Source organism: Procambarus clarkii, chromosome 31, assembly GCF_040958095.1.
Source record: "Procambarus clarkii isolate CNS0578487 chromosome 31, FALCON_Pclarkii_2.0, whole genome shotgun sequence".
NCBI classification, from domain to species: Eukaryota; Metazoa; Arthropoda; class Malacostraca; order Decapoda; family Cambaridae; genus Procambarus; species Procambarus clarkii.
The window spans coordinates 37872097-37892617 of NC_091180.1; the positions used below are offsets into that span (position 1 = coordinate 37872097).

The following is a 20521-nucleotide window of genomic DNA, read 5'->3' on the forward strand; positions in this document are numbered from 1 at the left end:
AACCAGGTTGTTAGACGTGGCTGCTCGCAGCCTGACGTATGAGTCACAGCGTGGTTGATCAGGTGTGTGTACACCTGGCCTTGTACATGTGGTTGTGTACACCTGTCCTCTTACACTTGGCCGTGTACACTTGGCCGTATACACCTTGCCTTGTACACCTGGCCGTGTACACCTGGCATTGTACACCTAGCCGTGTACACCTGGGTGTGTACACCTGGCCTTGTACACCTGGCTGTGTACACCTGTCCTCTTACACCTGGCCGTGTACACCTGGCCGTATACACCTTGCCAGTAGTAGGGATGACATGCCAGCGGCTCCTTTTTTTTTGGGCAGAGGACCCCTGTGGACTGTACAGTCCAGCGGCTCCTTTTTTTTTTGGGCAGTGGACCCCTGTGGACTGTACAGTCCAGCGGCTCCTTTTTTTGGGGGGGGCGAAAAGTTACCTGTGGGAGCCAGGGTTTTCAGGTAAATTTTGTCAGTCACAGATTTTAGAAGTAAGGATTTCTTATGATGAAAATAATTTCCGAGACTTAGAAGTTTGTTAAGGTCTTATGGGAGAAATAGCAATCTGTCGCCTCACCGGTGTTTACTTTAGACGTCAGCCAGACGCGGCCTTCAGGTCACCTCGGTAATCGTATCTTATCTTCTCCATAATAATATCTGGACCGTCCCTCTCTCTCTCTCTCTCTCTCTCCTCCTATTTCCTTACAGCTATTTTCAGAGTTTCAAATAATCATAGAAGTTTATTTATATGTTTATGACCGAATTTGTAAAAGGACCATTTTCAGAGAATATTGTCTTAGATGTTTTGTTTAGGAAAACAGATAACTTATCCATAACATTTAGTTTTATATCCATTTACGGCTATTTCACCTGTAAAAACCAAATTGAACAGAGCCCAGTTTTTAGCTCATATTTCATCAGAGTCCAATTATCAACAGAAATTCGCCAGAGTCTACTTTGAGAGCAAAATTAGTCAGAGACAGTTTTAAGCTCAAATTTCATCAGAGTCCAATTATCAACAGAAATTCGCCAGAGTCTACTTGAGAGCAAAATTAGTCAGAGACAGTTTTAAGCTGAAATTTCATCAGAGTCCTGTAAACTGCGAAAATTTGACAGAGTCCATTTTATACCCAATTTTCGTCAGAGTCTACTTTGTGAGCAAAATTAGTCAGAGCCAGTATTTAGCTCATATTTCATCAGAGTCCAATTATCAACAGAAATTCGCCAGAGTCTACTTTGAGATCAAAATTAGTCAGAGACAGTTTTAGCTCATATTTCATCAGAGACCATTTTATACCTAAAAATGAACAGAGTCCACTTTGTGAGCAAATTAGTCAGAGACAGTTTTAAGCTCATATTTCATCAGAGTTCAATTATCAACAGAAATTCGCCAGAGTCTACTTTGAGAGCAAAATTCGTCAGAGACAGTTTTAAGCTCATATTTCATCAGAGTCCAATTATCAACAGAAATTCGCCAGAGTCTACTTTGAGAGCAAAATTAGTCAGAGACAGTTTTAAGCTCAAATTTCATCAGAGTCCTGTAATCCGTGAAAATTAATCAGAGTCCAGTTCTTGATCGAAATTCATCAGAGTCCAGTTTTCTAGCAAAATTCGCCAGAGTCTACTTTGAGAGCAAAATTAGTCAGAGACAGTTTTAAGCTCATATTTCATCAGAGTCCAATTATCAACAGAAATTCGCCAGAGTCTACTTTGAGAGCAAAATTAGTCAGAGACAGTTTTAAGCTCAAATTTCATCAGAGTCCAGTTCATGATCGAAATTAATCAGAGTCCAATTAAAGACCCAAATTTGACAGAGACCACATTTTCGCTACTAGCAGTCCAACCCCCTGAAATTTTAAACAGTCATATTTCAGACGTAGTAAATAAGATCAAGTCAGTTACCGAGCTCCAGCTCTTGTCCCCCTGTATTTGCATATTTTCTCTATATTCAGCTGTATTCTTCACATTTTTTCCATGTTTTCTGTGTTCATTCCATGTTCTTCAAATGTTCACAGTCCCATTCAGTTCATATTTTCACAAGTATCTCCATTTTTTTCTGTAATCTTTCTCTTAGTCTCATTATGTTCTCTACAAATTCTAGTCATATTTTCTATGTTTTCATGTGCATCATATGTTCTCTGTATAACTTTTATACTCAATATTCATGTTCTCAATGTTCTTAGCTTGTTCTTCACATGTTCAGTGTTCATTCTTTGTATTCCCTATGTTCCTTATCATGTCTTCATATTCTCTATAAGTTCATATTCCCTGCATGTTCACTCTATTCATCAACTTTTTCTTACATGTTTTCTGTGTTCACCGTATGTTCACTGTGTTCATTCCCCTACTTAACCTCAATTTTTTATGTTCTTTGTTTCTTCCATTCACTAACTAGTTCTTTGTCAAATAATATTATACTGCATTACAGTTCCCTCAACAATTTTAGTCACCAAGTTTTTATTTGCAAAACTATGTCAAAGTAATTCTCGTAGTCAACTTAATAGTTCTACCAACCCCGTTCTTAAACAAATCTACACTTTATTCAGTTCCAAATTTACAAAGACAAACCTTTCTCGTAACTTCTTAACTAAAAATCTTTCGCCAATCAACTAAAACATAGCCACTTTCGTCATTTTTCAACTAAACTTATCCATAGTCAACAGAAAATAACCGTGTTCATCATGTTTCATTGTCATTTCTTATCTAAAAATTATCCGCCAATCATCAGAAAAGTCATGTTCATCATGTTTTGTCTTTTGCTCAACTAAAAGTATTCATCGGTCAACTAAAAATAGTTACTTCATCATGTTTCCTTGTCATTTCTTAACTGAAATATCACTTCTCTCATCTGAAAATAGTCAGGATTAATCTCATTCAACACCGTTCTTAACTAAAACAACCTTTCGCTTAGCTAAAAATTGTCAAAGGAATCATTTCAGCACTGTTCATAACTAACTTTATCCATCGTCAAGTAAGAAAATATAGTCAAAGATATCTATCATCGTCGTTCTTAACTGACATTTATACTTTGTGGAGCACTAAAAATAGTCAAATGTAACTTTTTCAACACTTTCGTAACTAAAATTATATGTCGCTAAGTAAGAAAAATAGTCAAATGTAACTTTTTCAGCACTTTCGTAAAATTATATGTCGTTAAGTAAGAAAAATAGTCAAATGTAACTTTTTCAGCACTTTCGTAAAATTATATGTCGTTAAGTAAGAAAAATAGTCAAAGGTGCTCTCCGTAACACCAAAGTTACTCTTCGAGAAATCAAAGACACTCTTCAATACATCAAGGACTTACTCAAAGACACCAAAGTTATACTCTAAGACATCCTTCGAGACATCAAAGACATCCTTTAAGACTTCAAGGGCACTCTTCGAGATATCAAAAGACACTCTCAAACACTCAAAAATTTACTCGCATCCTCAAAGTTATTCTCAGAGTCATCAAAAAGTTAATCTCAGTCATCAAAATGCTATTCTCTAAGTAGCCTTTCATTCATCAGAGAAACTTTCTAAGACATCTTCGTTCATTAGAGTTAATCTCAGAGGCATAAAAGTTATTCTCAGAGCTATCAAACTTGTTCTCGATGCCATCAAAAAGTATTTTCTCGTTCATCAAAGTTGATCTCAGAGTTAACAAAGGTAATCTCTAACTCACTCTCGTTCATCAAAGTTGTTTCAAAGACATCAAAGTTAATCTCAGAGTTATCCAAAGATATTCTCATGTCCACAAAAGTTATTCCAAGAGACGTCAAAGTTAATCTCAGACATCTTCGTTCATAAAAGTTATTCTCAGAGACATCTAAAGTTATTCTCTAAGACATCAAAGTTATTCTAAGAGCTATCAAAAGTTATTCTCAGTCATGATATGTTATTCTCTAAGTAACCTTCCATTCATCAAAGACATTCTCTAAGTCCTGAAAGTTATTCTCTAAGACAGCAAAGTTATTCTCAGAGTCATCAAAGTTATTCTCTATGTCATCAAAAAGTTATTCTCTGAGCTAACAAAATACTACTCATGTTCTCAGAAGTCATTCTCAAACTCATCAAAGTTATTCTCAGAGTCATCAAAAGTTGTTCTCTAAGACATCAATGTTGCTATCTAAGACATCAAAGATGTTCTGTAAATCATAAAAGTTAATCTTAACTCACCTTCGTTCATTAGAGAAACTTTCCAATCCATCTTCGTTGATCAAAGTTATTCTCAGAGTCATCAAAGTGATCTCTAATTCATCTTCGTTCACCAAAAAGTTGTTCTCTAAGACACCTTCGTTCATCAAAGAAACTCTCCTTCTTCCATCATGTTATTCTTTAAGACATCTTCAGTCATAAAATTTTCTCTCCAAAATGTAACTAGTTCAGCTTTTCATACCAAACCTGCACTTCTGTTAAAATATATTTCCTTAGTCGCTTTACCCTAAAACTGTTTTCTGAACTACACTGTTCAAACCTACGTAACCTATCCTCTCCACCCAATGTTACTTAGTTAACGTAACGTTCCTAACTTTACCTATTCTAACTTAACTTACCTTACCTTTACCTATCTTACCTTACCTATCTTACCTAACCTAACCTAACTTATCCTGCTTAACCTAACTTACCTATCTTACCTATCTTAACTAACTTTACCTATCTTACCTAACTTAACCTGCATAACCTAACTTAACTTAACCTGCTTAACCTAACTTACCTACATTACCTAACTTAACCTGCATAACCTAACCTGCTTAACATAACTTACCTTACCTTACCTATCTTACCTAACTTTACCTATCTTACCTAACTTACCTACATTACCTAACTTAATTTAACCTGCTTAACCTAACTTACCTACATTACCTAACTTAACCTGTATAACCTAACCTGCTTAACTTAGCTTACCTTACCTTACCTATCTTACCTAACTTACCTACATTACCTAACTTAACTTAACCTGCTTAACCTAACTTACCTACATTACCTAACTTAACCTGCATAACCTAACCTGCTTAACTTAGCTTACCTTACCTTACCTATCTTACCTAACTTACCTACATTACCTAACTTAACCTGCTTAACCTAACTTACCTACATAACCTAACTTAACCTGCATAACCTAACCTGCTTAACTTAACTTACCTTACCTATCTTACCTAACTCACCTGACTTAGCCTAACTTAACCTGCTTAACCTAACTTACATAACTTAACCTAACTTACCTAACTTAACCTAACTTACCTACATTACCTACTGCATAACCTAACCTGCTTAACCTAACTTAACCTAACTTACCTACCTTACATAACTTAACCTAACTTACCTAACTTACCTTACCTTACCTAACTTAACCTGCTTAACCTAACTTATATAACTTCACTTCACTTCACTGTACACTTAGCCGTGTACACCTAGGCGATTAAAACATGGGTGTACACTGGCCTTGTACACCTGGCCGTATACACCTGGGCGTAAACACCTGGCCTTGTACACCTGGCCGTGCACACCTGGCCTTGTACACCTGGCCGTGTACACCTTGCCATGTACACCTGGCCCTGAACATCTGGCCGTGTATACCTGGCCGTGTACTCTGACCGTGTACACCTAGCCGTGTACACCTTACCCTGTACACCTAGCCGTGTACACCTGAGCGTGTACACCTGGCCTTGTACACCTTGCCGTGTACACCTGGCCTTGTACACATGGCTATGTACACCTGGCCGTGTTCACCTGGCCGTGTACACCTAACCGTGTACACCTAGCCGTGTACACCTGGCGTGTACACATAGCCGTGTACACCTTGCCGTGTACACCTGGCCGTGTACACCTAGCCGTTTACACCTTACCGTGTACACCCGGTCTTGTACACCTGGGCGTGTACACCTGGCCTTGTGCACCTTGCCTTGTACACGTGGCTGTTTACACCTGGGCATGTACACCTGACCGTGTACACCTGGCCGTGTACACCTGTCCGTGTACACCTAGCCGTGTACACCTGGCCTTGTACACCTGGCCTTGTACACCTGACCTTGAACACCTGGCCTTGTACACCTGGGCGTGTGCAGTGGGCTTGGTCACCTGGCCGTGTACACCTGGCCTTGCACACCTGGCCTTGTACACCTGGCATTGTACACCTGGGCGTGTACACCTGGGTGTGTACACCTGGACTAGTACAATTTGCTATGTACACCTAGGCGTGTACACCTGGGCGTGTACAACTGGCCTTGTACACCTGACCGTGTACATTTGGGGGTGTATACCTGGCCTTGTACACCTGGCATTGTACACCTAGCCGTGTACACCTGGGTTACCTTGAGGTTACCTTGAGGTGCTTCCGGGGCTTCGTGTCCCCGCGGCCCGGTCGTCGACCAGGCCTCCTGGTTGCTGGACTGATCAACCAGGTTGTTAGACGCGGCTGCTCGCAGCCTGAGTCGATCAGATGTGTGTACACCTGGCCTTTTACACCTGGCCTTGTACATGTAGCTGTGTACACCTGTCCTCTTACACTTGGCCGTGTACACCTGGCCATATACACCTTGCCTTGTACACCTGGCCGAGTACACCTGGCTTTGTACACCTAGCCGTGTACACCTGGGTGTGTACACCTGGCCTTTTACACCTGGCTGTGTACACCTGTCCTCTTACACCTGGCCGTGTACACCTGGCCGTATACACCTTGCCTTGTACACCTGGCCGTGTACATCTAGCCGTGTACACCTGGCCGTGTACACCTAGCCGTTTACACCTTGCCTTGTACACCTGGGCGTGTACACCAGACCTTGTACACCTGGGCGTGTGCACTTGGTCTTCTACACCGGGGCGTGTACACCATGCCTTGTACACCTGGGCGTGTACACCTCCCCGTGTACACTTGGCCGTGTACACCTAGCCGTGTACACCTGCCCTTGTACACCTGGCCTTGTACACCTGGCTGTGTACACCTGACCTTGTAACCCTGGCCGTGTACATCTAGCCGTGAACACCTGGCCTTGTACACCTGGCCTTTACACCTGGCTGTGTACACCTGGCCTTGTACACCGGGCCTTGAACACCTGGCCTTGTACATCTGGGCGTGTACACCTAGGCGTGTACACCTGGCCGTGAACACCTGGCCTTGTACACCTAACCTTGTACACCTGGCCATGTACCCTTGGCCTTGAACACCTGGCCTTGTACACCTGGACGTGTACACCTTGGCGTGTACATCTGGCCTTGTACACCTGGCCTTTTACACCTGGGCGGGAACACCTGGGTGTGTTCACCTGGCATTGTACACCTGGCCTTATACACCTGGCCTTGTCCACCTGGCTGTTTATACCTGGCCTTGTACACCTGGCCTTGTACACCTCGCCTTGTACACCTGGGTGTGTACACCTTGCCTTGTACACCTGGGCGTGTACACCTTACCGTGTACACCTGGCTGTGTACACCTGTCCTTGTACACCTGGCCGTGTACACCTGGTCGTGTATACCTGGCCTTGTACACCTGGCCGTGTACACCTGGGTGTGTACACCTGGCCTTTTACACCTGGCCTTGTACACCTGGCTGTGTACACCTGTCCTTGTACACCTAGCTGTGTACACCTGGCCGTATACACCTTGCTTTGTACACCTGGCCGTGTACATCTAGCCGAGTACACCTTGCCGTGTACACCTAGCTGTTTACACCTTGCATTGTACACCTGGGCGTGTACACCAGGCCTTGTACACCTGGGCGTGTACACTTAGTCTTGTACACCTGGGCGTTTACACCAGGCCTTGTACACCTGGGCGTGTACACCTTGCCTTGTACACCTGGGCGTGTACACCTCGCCTTGTAGACCTTGGCGTGTACACCTTGCCTTGTACACCTGGGCGTGTACACCTCCCCGTGTACACTTGGCCGTGTACACCTAGCCGTGTACACCTGGCCTTGTACACCTGGCCTCTTACTCCTGGCTGTGTTCACCTTTCCTTGTACACCTGGCCGTGTACACCTAGCCGTGAACACCTTGCCTTGTACACCTGGCCTTTACACCTGGCTGTGTATACCTGGCCTTGTAAACCGGGCCTTGAACACCTGGCCTTGTACACCTGGGCGTGTACACCTGGCCGTGAACACCTGACCTTGTACACCTGGCCTTGTACCCTTGGCCTTGAACACCTGGCCTTGTACACTTGGGCGTGTACACCTTGGCGTGTACACCTGGCCTTGTACACCTGGCCTTGTACAACTGGCCTTGTACACCTGGCCTTGTACACCTGGGCGTGTACACCTGGCTGTGTTCACCTGGCCGTGTACACCTGGCTATGTACACTTGGCCGTGTACACCTGGCCTTGTACACCTGGCCGTGTACACCTGACCTTGTACACCTGGCCGTGTACACCTGGCCTTGTCCTCCTGGCCGTGTACACCTGGCCTTGTACACCTGGCCTTGTACACCTGGGCGTGTACACCTCGCCTTGTACACCTGGGCGTTTACACCTTGCCTTGTACACCTGGGCGTGTACACCTGGGCGTGTACACCTGGCCGTGTACACCTGGCCGTGTACACCTAGCCGTGTACACCTGGCCTTGTACACCTGGCTTTGAACACCTGGCCTTGTACACCTGGGCGTGTACACCTAGGCGTGTACTCCTGGCCTTGTACACTTAGCTGTGTACACCTAGACGTGTACACCTGAGCGTGTATACCTGGCCTTGTACACCTGGCCTTATACACCTGGCCTTGTACACCTGGGCGTGTACACCTCGCCTTGTACACCTGGGCGTTTACACCTTGCCTTGTACACCTGGGCGTGTACACCTGGCCGTGTAAACCTGGCCGTGTACACCTAGCCATGTACACCTGGCCGTGTACACCTGGCCTTATACACCTGGCCTTGTACACCTGGCTGTGTACACCTGGCCTTGTACACCGGATATGTAGATATGATAGAGTCCAATAGGCTCAGTAATATTTACACCTGTTGATTGACTGTTGAGAGGCGGGACCAAAGAGCCAGAGCTCAACCCCCGCAAACACAACTAGGTGCGTACAACTAGGTGAATACCTGGCCTTGTACACCTGGGCGTGTACACCTGGCCTTGTACACCTGGCCGTGTACACCTGGCATTGTACACCTGGCCGTGTACACCTGGCTTTGTCTACCTGGCCGTGTACACCTGGCCTTGTACACCTGGGCGTGTACACCTGACCTTGTACACCTGGCCTTGAACACCTGGCCTTTTACACCTGGCCTTGTTCACCAGGTTGTGTACACCTGGTCTTGTACACCTGGCCGTGTACACCTGGCCAGGTACACCTAGCCATGTACTCCTGGTCGTGTACACCTGGCCGTGTACTCCTGGCCGTGTACACCTTGGCGTGTATACCTGGAAGTGTACACCTGGTGGGTTGAGTGTCTAAAAAGTTATAAACTTCAGCTACTGGAATAGGGTAGTCTGTGCATTAAGCATTTGGCACTGAGTTTTCCCATATAACAGGAACCGATGAAAGAGCATTAGAGGTCCCACACTATCTCATTGCCTAGGAGAGGATTGGAGTTCTGGTTGGTTAAATACCCCAGAATTCCTACCTCTCTTAATGGCTTTGAAGTATGGTGTAGTGGATACAGCATGCAACTGCCACCTTGTTGGCCAGTGTTCGAGTCCCCTGGTGGGTTGAGTGTCTAAAAAGTTATAAACTTCAGCTACTGGAATAGGGTAGTCTGTGCATTAAGCATTTGTCACTGAGTTTTCCCATATAACAGGAACCGATGAAAGAGCATTAGAGGTCCCACACTATCTCATTGCCTGGGAGAGGATTGGAGTTCTGGTTGGTTAAATACCCCAGAATTCCTACCTCTCTTAATGGCTTTGAAGTATGGTGTAGTGGATACAGCATGCAACTGCCACCTTGTTGGCCAGTGTTCGAGTCCCCTGGTGGGTTGAGTGTCTAAAAAGTTATAAACTTCAGCTACTGGAATAGGGTAGTCTGTGCATTAAGCATTTGGCACTGAGTTTTCCCATATAACAGGAACCTATGAAAGAGCATTAGAGGTCCCACACTATCTCATTGCCTGGGAGAGGATTGGAGTTCTGGTTGGTTAAATACCCCAGAATTCCTACCTCTTTTAATGGCTTTGAAGTATGGTGTAGTGGATACAGCGTGCAACTGCCACGTTGTTGGCCAGTGTTCGAGTCCCCTGGTGGGTTGAGTGTCTAAAAAGATATAAACTTCAGCTACTGGAATAGGGTAGTCTGTGCATTAAGCATTTGGCACTGAGTTTTCCCATATAACAGGAACCGATGAAAGAGCATTAGAGGTCCCACACTATCTCATTGCCTGGGAGAGGATTGGAGTTCTGGTTGGTTAAATACCCCAGAATTCCTACCTCTCTAAATGGCTTTGAAGTATGGTGTAGTGGATACAGCATGCAACTGCCAACTTGTTGGCCAGTGTTCGAGTCCCCTGGTGGGTTGAGTGTCTAAAAAGTTATATATATATATATATATATATATATATATATATATATATATATATATATATATATATATATATATATATATATATATATTATTAAATATGACCGAAAAAGGAAGATTAATAATTCTAACACGAATTTTCTCAATCTTTCGTACATTTCTTTTCACTGTTGGTGGTAATTCAAAAATCAATTCTCCAAAATTCATTTTTATTTCTAGTCTGACGCGACACTTGAGCGTGTTTCGTAAAACTTATTACATTTTCAAAGACTTTAGTTTAAACATACACAACTGAATAGAACTTACACATCTCCGATTTGTTTATATCTACATTTGAGTGAGGTGGATGGGGTGAGGTGGTATTTAATAAGGTTTTAATTTCATCAACACAAAACAGAACACGAAACAATGGGTATTGAATAGAAGTGATTGTAGAAAGCCTATTGGTCCATATTTCCTGATGCTTCTATATTGGAGCGGAGTCTTGAGGTGGGTAGAATATAGTTGTGCATTAATTGGCTGTTGATTGCTGGTGTTGACTTCTTGATGTGTAGTGCCTCGCAAATGTCAAGCCGCCTGCTATCGCTGTATCTATCGATGATTTCTGTGTTGTTTACTAGGATTTCTCTGGCGATGGTTTGGTTGTGGGAAGAGATTATATGTTCCTTAATGGAGCCCTGTTGCTTATGCATCGTTAAACGCCTAGAAAGAGATGTTGTTGTCTTGCCTATATACTGGGTCTTTTGGAGCTTACAGTCCCCAAGAGGGCATTTGAAGGCATAAACGACGTTGGTCTCTTTTAAAGCGTTCTGTTTTGTGTCTGGAGAGTTTCTCATGAGTAGGTTGGCCGTTTTTCTGGTTTTATAGTAAATCGTCAGTTGTATCCTCTGATTTTCACGGTCGACATATGCTTTTTAACGCATATGTCGACCGTGCTCTCAGCCACAGCTCAGAATGGAAGCAAGTCGACGAAGAACTCTGTAGGGTAAGGCAGGTCCTAGTCAACAACGGCTTCTCCAATGGTTTCGTCGAAGACATCATAAGAAGGAAAGTGAAACGCCATGCAACCTCTGAAGAGACAACCAACACAACACCTATACCCCCTATTAGACTATTTTACAGGAACTTCTTTTCCACAGCTCATAAAATGGAGGAAAGGGTCCTGAAAGATATTGTTAATAGAAACGTTATCCCTACAGACAAAAATCAGAGGATACAACTGACGATTTACTATAAAACCAAAAAAACGGCCAGCCTACTCATGAGAAACTCTCCAGACACAAAGCAGAACGCTTTAAAAGAGACCAACGTCGTCTATGCCTTCAAATGCCCTCTTGGGGACTGTAAGCTCCAAAAAACCCAGTATATAGGCAAGACAACAACATCTCTTTCTAGGCGTTTAACGATGCATAAGCAACAGGGCTCCATTAAGGAACATATAATCTCTTCCCACAACCAAACCTTCGCCAGAGAAATCCTAGTAAACAACACAGAAATCATCGATAGATACAGCGATAGCAGGCGGGTTGATGTTTGCGAGGCTCTACACATTAAGAAGTCAACACCAGCAATCACCAGCTAATTAATGCACAACTATATTCTACCCACCTCAAGACTCCGCCCCAATATAGAAGCATCAAGAAATATGGACCAATAGGCTTTCTACAATCACTTCCATTCAATACCCATTGTTTCGTGTTCTGTCTTGTGTTGATGAAATTAATACCCTATTAAATACCACCTCACCTCATCCACCTCACTCAAATGTAGATATAAACAAATAGGAGATGTGTAAGTTCTATTCAGTTGTGTATGTTTAAACAAAAGGCTTTGAAAATGTAATAAGTTTTACGAAACGAGCTCAAGTGTCGCGTCAGACTAGAAATAAATATGAATTTTGGAGAATTGATTTTTGAATTACCACCAACAGTGAAAAGAAATGTACGAAAGATTGAGAAAATTCGTGTTAGAATTATTAATCTTACTTTTTCGGTCATATTTAATAATATATGTCTACAGGAAAGACTGCTACCAAAATATACTAATATATATATATATATATATATATATATATATATATATATATATATATATATATATATATATATATATATATATATATATATATATATATATATATATGTCGTACCTAGTAGCCAGAACGCACTTCTCAGCCTACTATGCAAGGCCCGATTTGCCTAATAAGCCAAGTTTTCATGAATTAATATATTTTCTCTATTTTTTTCTTATGAAATGATAAAGCTACCCGTTTCATTATGTATGAGGTAAATTTTTTTTTATTGGAGTTAAAATTAACGTAGATATATGACCGAACCTAACCAACCCTACGTAACCTAACCTAACCTATCTCTATAGGTTAGGTTAGGTTAGGTAGCCGAAAAAGTTAGGTTAGGTTAGGTAGTCGAAAAAACATTAATTCATGAAAACTTGGCTTATTAGGCAAATCGGGCCTTGCATAGTAGGCCGAGAAGTGCGTTCTGGCTACTAGGTACGACATATATATATATATATATATATATATATATATATGTCGTACCTAGTAGCCAGAACGCACTTCTCAGCCTACTATGCATGGCCGGATTTGCCTAATAAGCCAAGTTTCCATGAATTAATTTTTTTTCGACTACCTAACCTACCTATCCTAACCTAACCTAACTTTTTCTGCTACCTAACCTAACCTAACCTAACCTATAAAGATAGGTTAGGTTAGGTTAGGGAGGGTTGGTTAGGTTTGGTCATATATCTACGTTAATTTTAACTCCAATAAAAAAAAATTGATCTCATATATAATCAAATGGGTTGCTTTATCATTTCATAAGAAAAAAATTAGAGAAAATATATTAATTCAGGAAAACTTGGCTTATTAGGCAAATCGGGCCTTGCATAGTAGGCTGAGAATTGCGTTCTGGCTATTAGGTACGACATATATATATATATATATATATATATATATATATATATGTCGTACCTAATAGCCAGAACGCACTTCTCAGCCTACTATTCAAGGCCCGATTTGCCTAATAAGCCAAGTTTTCATGAATTAATGTTTTTTCGTCTACCTAACCTACCTAACCTAACCTAACCTAGCTTTTTTTGGCTACCTAACCTAACCTTACCTATAAATATAGGTTAGGTTAGGTTAGGTAGGGTTGGTTACGTTCGGTCATATATCTACGTTAATTTTAACTCCAATAAAAAAAAATTTACCTCATACATAGAGAAAAGGGTTGCTTTATCATTTCATAAGAAAAAAATTATAGTAAATATATTAATTCAGGAAAACTTGGCTTATTAGGCAAATCGGGCCTTGAATAGTAGGCTGAGAAGTGAGTTCTGGCTACTAGGTACGACATATATATATATATATATGTCGTACCTAGTAGCCAGAACTCACTTCTCAGCCTACTATGCGAGGCCCGATTTGCCTAATAAGCCAAGTTTTACTGAATAAATATATTTTCGTCTACCTAACCTACCTAACCTAACCTAACCTAGCTTTTTTTGGCTACCTAACCTAACCTTACCTATATATATAGGTTAGGTTAGGTTAGGTAGGGTTGGTTAGGTTCGGTCATATATCTACGTTAATTTTAACTCCAATAAAAAAAAATTGACCTCATACATAGTGAAAAGGGTAGCTTTATCATTTCATAAGAAAAAAATTATAGTAAATATATTAATTCAGGAAAACTTGGCTTATTAGGCAAATCGGGCCTTGAATAGTAGGCTGAGAAGTGAGTTCTGGCTACTAGGTACGACATATATATATATATATATATATATATATTTGATATATATATATATATATATATATATATCAAATATATTAATAATTGATTGAGACGTTGTCACGGCAGGCAAGGATTAAACTGGTGGCGGGTGCGGAGTCAAGTACAGGTGCACGCCATGAAGACAAAGACCGTGGCCAAGTATCTCCCCCAGGTCGACCAGGTGGCACAGGACTTCATCACCAGGTACGTGACGGACACGGCACGTACTTGCCGTACCTGCCGTGTAATCATCTGCCACAGTCACAGATGAAGCATTGACTTCTTCATGCAGATGGCAATATCTTTATACATTTTGAACTAAGAATAAGTATTTTGCTGCAAAGTTAGAAAAGAATGGGAACTTTATGTCATATAACACAAGGAAAGTTATAATGAGCTGTGATGTAGTGCTCTCAGATAAAGTCTTAGTTAATGTCTTGGTTACATAGTTGTGGCTGATAAGTTCAAGATAATAAACCATTTGTGATAACAGATGAGTCAGATACATGAGTGGAGCCAGGAGCTGTGAGATCACTGGGTCACCTTCCCCAGTCAACAGCTGGCCTCACTGTTACTACAGCATGGTCACGTATTGTGAGACTCAACCTCGTCAACTGCCTCGTTATGACTATTGACCTGTAGTTGGTGTCATGACTTCTGGTTAGAGTTATGACTACTGACCTGTTGTTGCTGTCATGAATACTGACATGTGGTTGGTCTCATGACTTCTGACCTCTGGTTAGAGTTATGACAACTGACCTGTCGTTGGTGTCATGACTGTTGACCTATGGTTGTTGTTATGACTGCTGACATGTGGGTTGATGACATGACTGATGACCTGTGTTTGGTGGCACTGCTCTTGACCTATGTTTGGAGACACGACAGCTAACGTATGGCTGTTGGCATGACTGCTGACCAACGAAACTGTTCACTTCCCTGGAAACACAAACCGAAACTGTCTCTATTTTCCGCTTGTTACAACCTGTAATAAAGTTGTTACATCTTGGCTTAACGTGTTTATGACGTATTAGAACGTTGTTACAACTTGGTATATTGGTTGTTATAGCTGGTTAGGAGGTGTTAAAACTTGTTCGAACGTTGTACCAACGTCGTAGTTTCGGTGTGTGTTTGGCGGGTTGTGGTTGGTGGCATGACTGCTAACATGTGGTTGGTGGTATGACTGCTGACATGTGGTTGGTGGCATGACTGCTGACATGTGGTTGGTGGCATGACTGCTAACATGTGGTTGGTGGTATGACTGCTGACATGTGGTTGGTGGTATGACTGCTGACATGTGGTTGGTGGTATGACTGCTAACATGTGGTTGGTGGCATGACTGCTGACATGTGGTTGGTGGCATGACTGCTGACATGTGGTTGGTGGCATGACTGCTAACATGTGGTTGGTGGTATGACTGCTGACATGTGGTTGGTGGTATGACTGCTGACATGTGGTTGGTGGCATGACTGCTAACATGTGGTTGGTGGCATGACTGCTGACATGTGGTTGGTGGCATGACTGCTGACATGTGGTTGGTGGTATGACTGCTGACATGTGGTTGGTGGCATGACTGCTAACATGTGGTTGGTGACATGACTGCAACATGTGGTTGGTGGCATGACTGCTAACATGTGGTTGGTGGCATGACTGCTGACATGTGGTTGGTGGCATGACTGCTAACATGTGGTTGGTGGCATGACTGCTGACATGTGGTTGGTGGCATGACTGCTAACATGTGGTTGGTGGCATGACTGCTGACATGTGGTTGGTGGCATGACTGCTGACATGTGGTTGGTGGCATGACTGCTAACATATCGTTGGTAGAATTACTACCGACCAATGGTTAGTGGCCTTACCTCTGACATACAGGTGGTGTCATGAATGCTCACCTATAGCTTGGTGGCATGACGGTTTGAACATGGTAGGTGGCATGACTGCTGACCATTATTGGTGTTATGAATACTGACTTGTGTATGGGCATGTCTACGGACCTTTGGTTACTGGCATGGCTACTGACCTTTGGTTAGTGTCATACCTGCTGACGTTTGATTAGTTGCATGACTACTGCCTTATGGTTGGTGGCATGATTGCACACCTTTGGTTTGCGCCAAGCTACTGACCAATAATAGATGTCATGGATGCTGACCAATCATTGGTGGAATGACTGCTGGCCTGTATGTGATTGTTGTCATGACTTCAGATATATGGTTGGTGTCCTACCTAGTCCCCTATGGTTTGTAACATGACTACTGCCTTGTGGGTGGTGTCATGACTGCTGTTTTGCCCCGTGTGGAATGACGATGTCGATGGTGGCATGACTACAGACCTGTTCTTAGTGGCATGACTTTTTCCAGAAGATTAGTGGAATGACTACTGACCTGAGAATGGTGTCATAACAGGTAGCGTAAGTTGGTGGCAAAACAGCTTACCTGTGGTTGGTGGCATGAGAGCCTACCTGTGGTTGGTGGCATGAGAGCCTACCTGTGGTTGGTGGCATGACAGATGACCTATTGGTGGTTTTATGACTGTTGGTCTGTGGTTGGTGGAATACCTGCTGACCTATAGTTGGTGGCACGACTGCTGTTCTTTGGTTGGTAGCATATCTATTGCATTGTGGTTGGTGTCATAACTGCTGACCTGTGGTGGGTGCCTTGTGTGGGGAATTTCCCAGCAGGTATATTCATTACAAATATTTGATGATATACGGTAGACTGTATTAGGATTCTGGACTTCTGCTAGGTGTTACCCCTTATAAGGCACACTCCCCATCGATAGATAGGAAAATTGCAATAAGGATTAGTAAACTAAACTAATGGTACTGTTTGAAATACTCACATGACCTTATCTGTATAGAAGGTTTCAACATGAGTACAAAGGACATCGGGTTAATCAAGCAGGTATGCAGCTCGTGGCCTATTGCGGCTGTCCCACGTGTATCGACTAGTTGATGTCATTTGGGTCCTGATGATCACTACAGTTCTGCCGGAATTCCACAATGTAACTACTGCAAATATTATATCACAGATATATCATGTTCAGTAGAATTAGTTATTCAGTGTGGAGAGGCTCACCATGATTTGTGGGATCGCCTGTAATATAACTGTTCATCTATCTAACTTACAATTAAAAGGCCAAATAATATATATAAACTAGATGTCTAACAAACCGGGTACAGAGAATACTCGTAATTGTAGGTCGCAGCCGCTGTAGAACGCTGTAACGGCACGGATGTTGAAGATAAGTGTGGCTGCTTTGTTTCCTCACGAGGCCTGTACCAGATCAACAATGGCTTCTCTTCCTCCTCTGACCTTAGACACGTTAATAGTCACTCCACTATTTTCTGCCCATTTATTAACGAGGACAGAGAAGCGTTATTTTACGCTTTATTTTATCAGTTCCAATCACAGTTTTTTACTGTTTGTAATGCTGGACTGGACGTTTATAAGAAAGTAAATTATATTTTATGTATATAAAGTTTATTGCGTGACTATTTCATTTCCAGTTGACTCGACTAGTAACTTTGGGTATATTTCGCCTCAGGGAGAAAGTTACTTAGTTCTATCTAAGCCTTTAATTTGAATCCAGTCAAATATAATTCTTTTAAAGTATAATTAAATTGTAGACTGGAAGAATTAAAAATTTGGGAGAAAAATAGTCATGTCGCCAAATGTTGGCTAACGCAATACTCCTCAATGCTATCCAGGGAGCTTCTAGACATTTCTCACATGAAAATGAATACAGTTAGTTTGAATAATTTTCTGACATAACGAATTTAGCTTATTATGTCAGGGGTTAGTAACTGGTTTATCGAAAATTTGCGTCACTTGACAACTGACCTGTGGTTGGTTCCATGATTACTATTGTGTGGGTTTGTGGAAAAATTGCTGATCTATGGTTTGAGCAACAATTACTGACCTATGGTTGACGGTTTGCATGCTTACTCATGGTCAGTGGCATGACTAATGATCTGAAGGTAGTGTCATGCCTTCTGACGTGTGTCATGAATTATGTTCTATTGATGGTGTCATGATTGCTGACGTATTATTAGCGGAATGAATACTGACCTGCGTTTGTTGTCATGACCTCTGACCAATGGTTGGTGGTGAGATTATTTTGTTGTGTTTGGTGGTATGAATACTGACCAATGATTGAGGCATGATTACTGGCCAATGATTGAGGCATGAATACTGACCAATGATTGAGGCATGATTACTGACCAATGATTGAGGCATGATTACTGACCAATGATTGAGGCATGATTACTGACCAATGATTGAGGCATGATTACTGGCCAATGATTGAGGCATGATTACTGACCAATGATTGAGGCATGATTACTGACCAATGATTGAGGCATGATTACTGACCAATGATTGAGGCATGATTACTGACCAATGATTGAGGCATGATTACTGACCAATGATTGAGGCATGATTACTGGCCAATGATTGAGGCATGATTACTGACCAATGATTGAGGCATGATTACTGACCAATGATTGAGGCATGATTACTGACCAATGTTTGAGGCATGATTACTGACCAATGATTGAGGCATGATTGAGACCAATGATTGAGGCATGATTACTGGCCAATGATTGAGGCATGATTTTTGACCCATGTTTGAGGCATGATTATTGACCAATGATTGAGGCATGGTTACTGACCAATGATTGAGGCATGATTACTGGCCAATGATTGAGGCATGATTACTGGCCAATGATTGAGGCATGATTACTGACCAATGATTGAGGCATGATTACTGACCAATGATTGAGGCATGATTACTGGCCAATGATTGAGGCATGATTTTTGACCCATGTTTGAGGCATGATTATTGACCAATGATTGAGGCATGGTTACTGACCAATGATTGAGGCATGATTACTGACCAATGATTGAGGCATGATTACTGGCCAATGATTGAGGCATGATTTTTGACCCATGTTTGAGGCAGGATTATTGACCAATGATTGAGGCATGATTACTGACCAATGATTGAGGCATGATTACTGACCAATGATTGAGGCATGGTTACTGACCAATGATTGAGGCATGATTACTGACCAATGATTGAGGCATGATTACTGACCAATGTTTGAGGCATGATTATTGACCAATGATTGAGGCATGATTACTGACCAATGATTGAGGCATGATTACTGACCAATGATTGAGGCATGATTACTGACCCATGCTTGAGGCATGACTTCTGATTTCTCGTTGATGGTATGACTTTTGACCTGTGGATGGGGTCATAAATACTTACATACAGTTGGTGCCATGACTGCTGACCTGTGGTTGGTGTCATGACTGCTGACCTGCGGTTGGTGCCATGACTGCTGACCTGTGGTTGGTGTCATGACTGCTGACCTGCGGTTGGTGTCATGACTGCTGACCTGCGGTTGGTGTCATGACTGCTGACCTGCGGTTGGTGTCATGACTGCTGACCTGTGGTTGGTGCCATGACTGCTGACCTGTGGTTGGTGCCATGACTGCTGACCTGTGGTTGGTGTCATGACTGCTGACCTGTGGTTGGTGCCATGACTGCTGACCTGTGGTTGGTGCCATGACTGCTGACCTGTGGTTGGTGTCATGACTGCTGACCTGTGGTTGGTGCCATGACTGCTGACCTGTGGTTGGTGTCATGACTGCTGACCTGTGGTTGGTGTCATGACTACTAACCTGTGGTTGGTGTCATGACTGCTGACCTGCGGTTGGTGTCCTGACTACTAACCTGTGGTTGGTGTCATGACTGCTGACCTGTGGTTGGTGTCATGACTGCTGACTTGTGGTTGGTGTCATGACTGCTGACCTGCGGTTGGTGTCATGACTGCTGACCTGTGGTTGGTGTCATGACTGCTGACCTGTGGTTGGTGTCATGACTGCTGACCTGTGGTTGGTGTCATGACTGCTGACCTGTGGTTGGTGTCATGACTGCTGACCTGCGGTTGGTGTCATGACTGCTGACCTGTGGTTGGTGTCATGACTACTAACCTGTGGTTGGTGTCATGACTGCTGACCTGCGGTTGGTGTCATGACTGCTGACCTGCGGTTGGTGTCATGACTACTAACCTGTGGTTGGTGCCATGACTGCTGACCTGTGGTTGGTGTCATGACTACTGACCTGTACTTGGTGTCATGACTACTGACCTGTGGTTGGTGTCATGACTACTGACCTGTGGTTGGTGTCATGACTGCTGACCTGCGGTTGGTGTCATGACTGTTGACCTGTGGTTGGTGTCATGACTGTTGACCTGTGGTTGGTGTCATGACTGTTGACCTGTGGTTGGTGTC

General features: G+C 42.7%; 1 protein-coding gene across 2 annotated transcripts in view; it reads left to right on the forward strand.

Moving 5' to 3' along the window:
* Positions 1 to 20521, forward strand: part of LOC123749131 (probable cytochrome P450 49a1) — a 457485-nt gene that overhangs the window by 223963 nt on the left and 213001 nt on the right. For both annotated transcript variants that reach the window (XM_069334715.1, XM_069334714.1), the window contains exon 4: positions 14313 to 14429. In XM_069334715.1, the coding sequence (XP_069190816.1) occupies positions 14313 to 14429 (117 nt within the window). The remainder of the gene's footprint in view (positions 1 to 14312; positions 14430 to 20521) is intronic.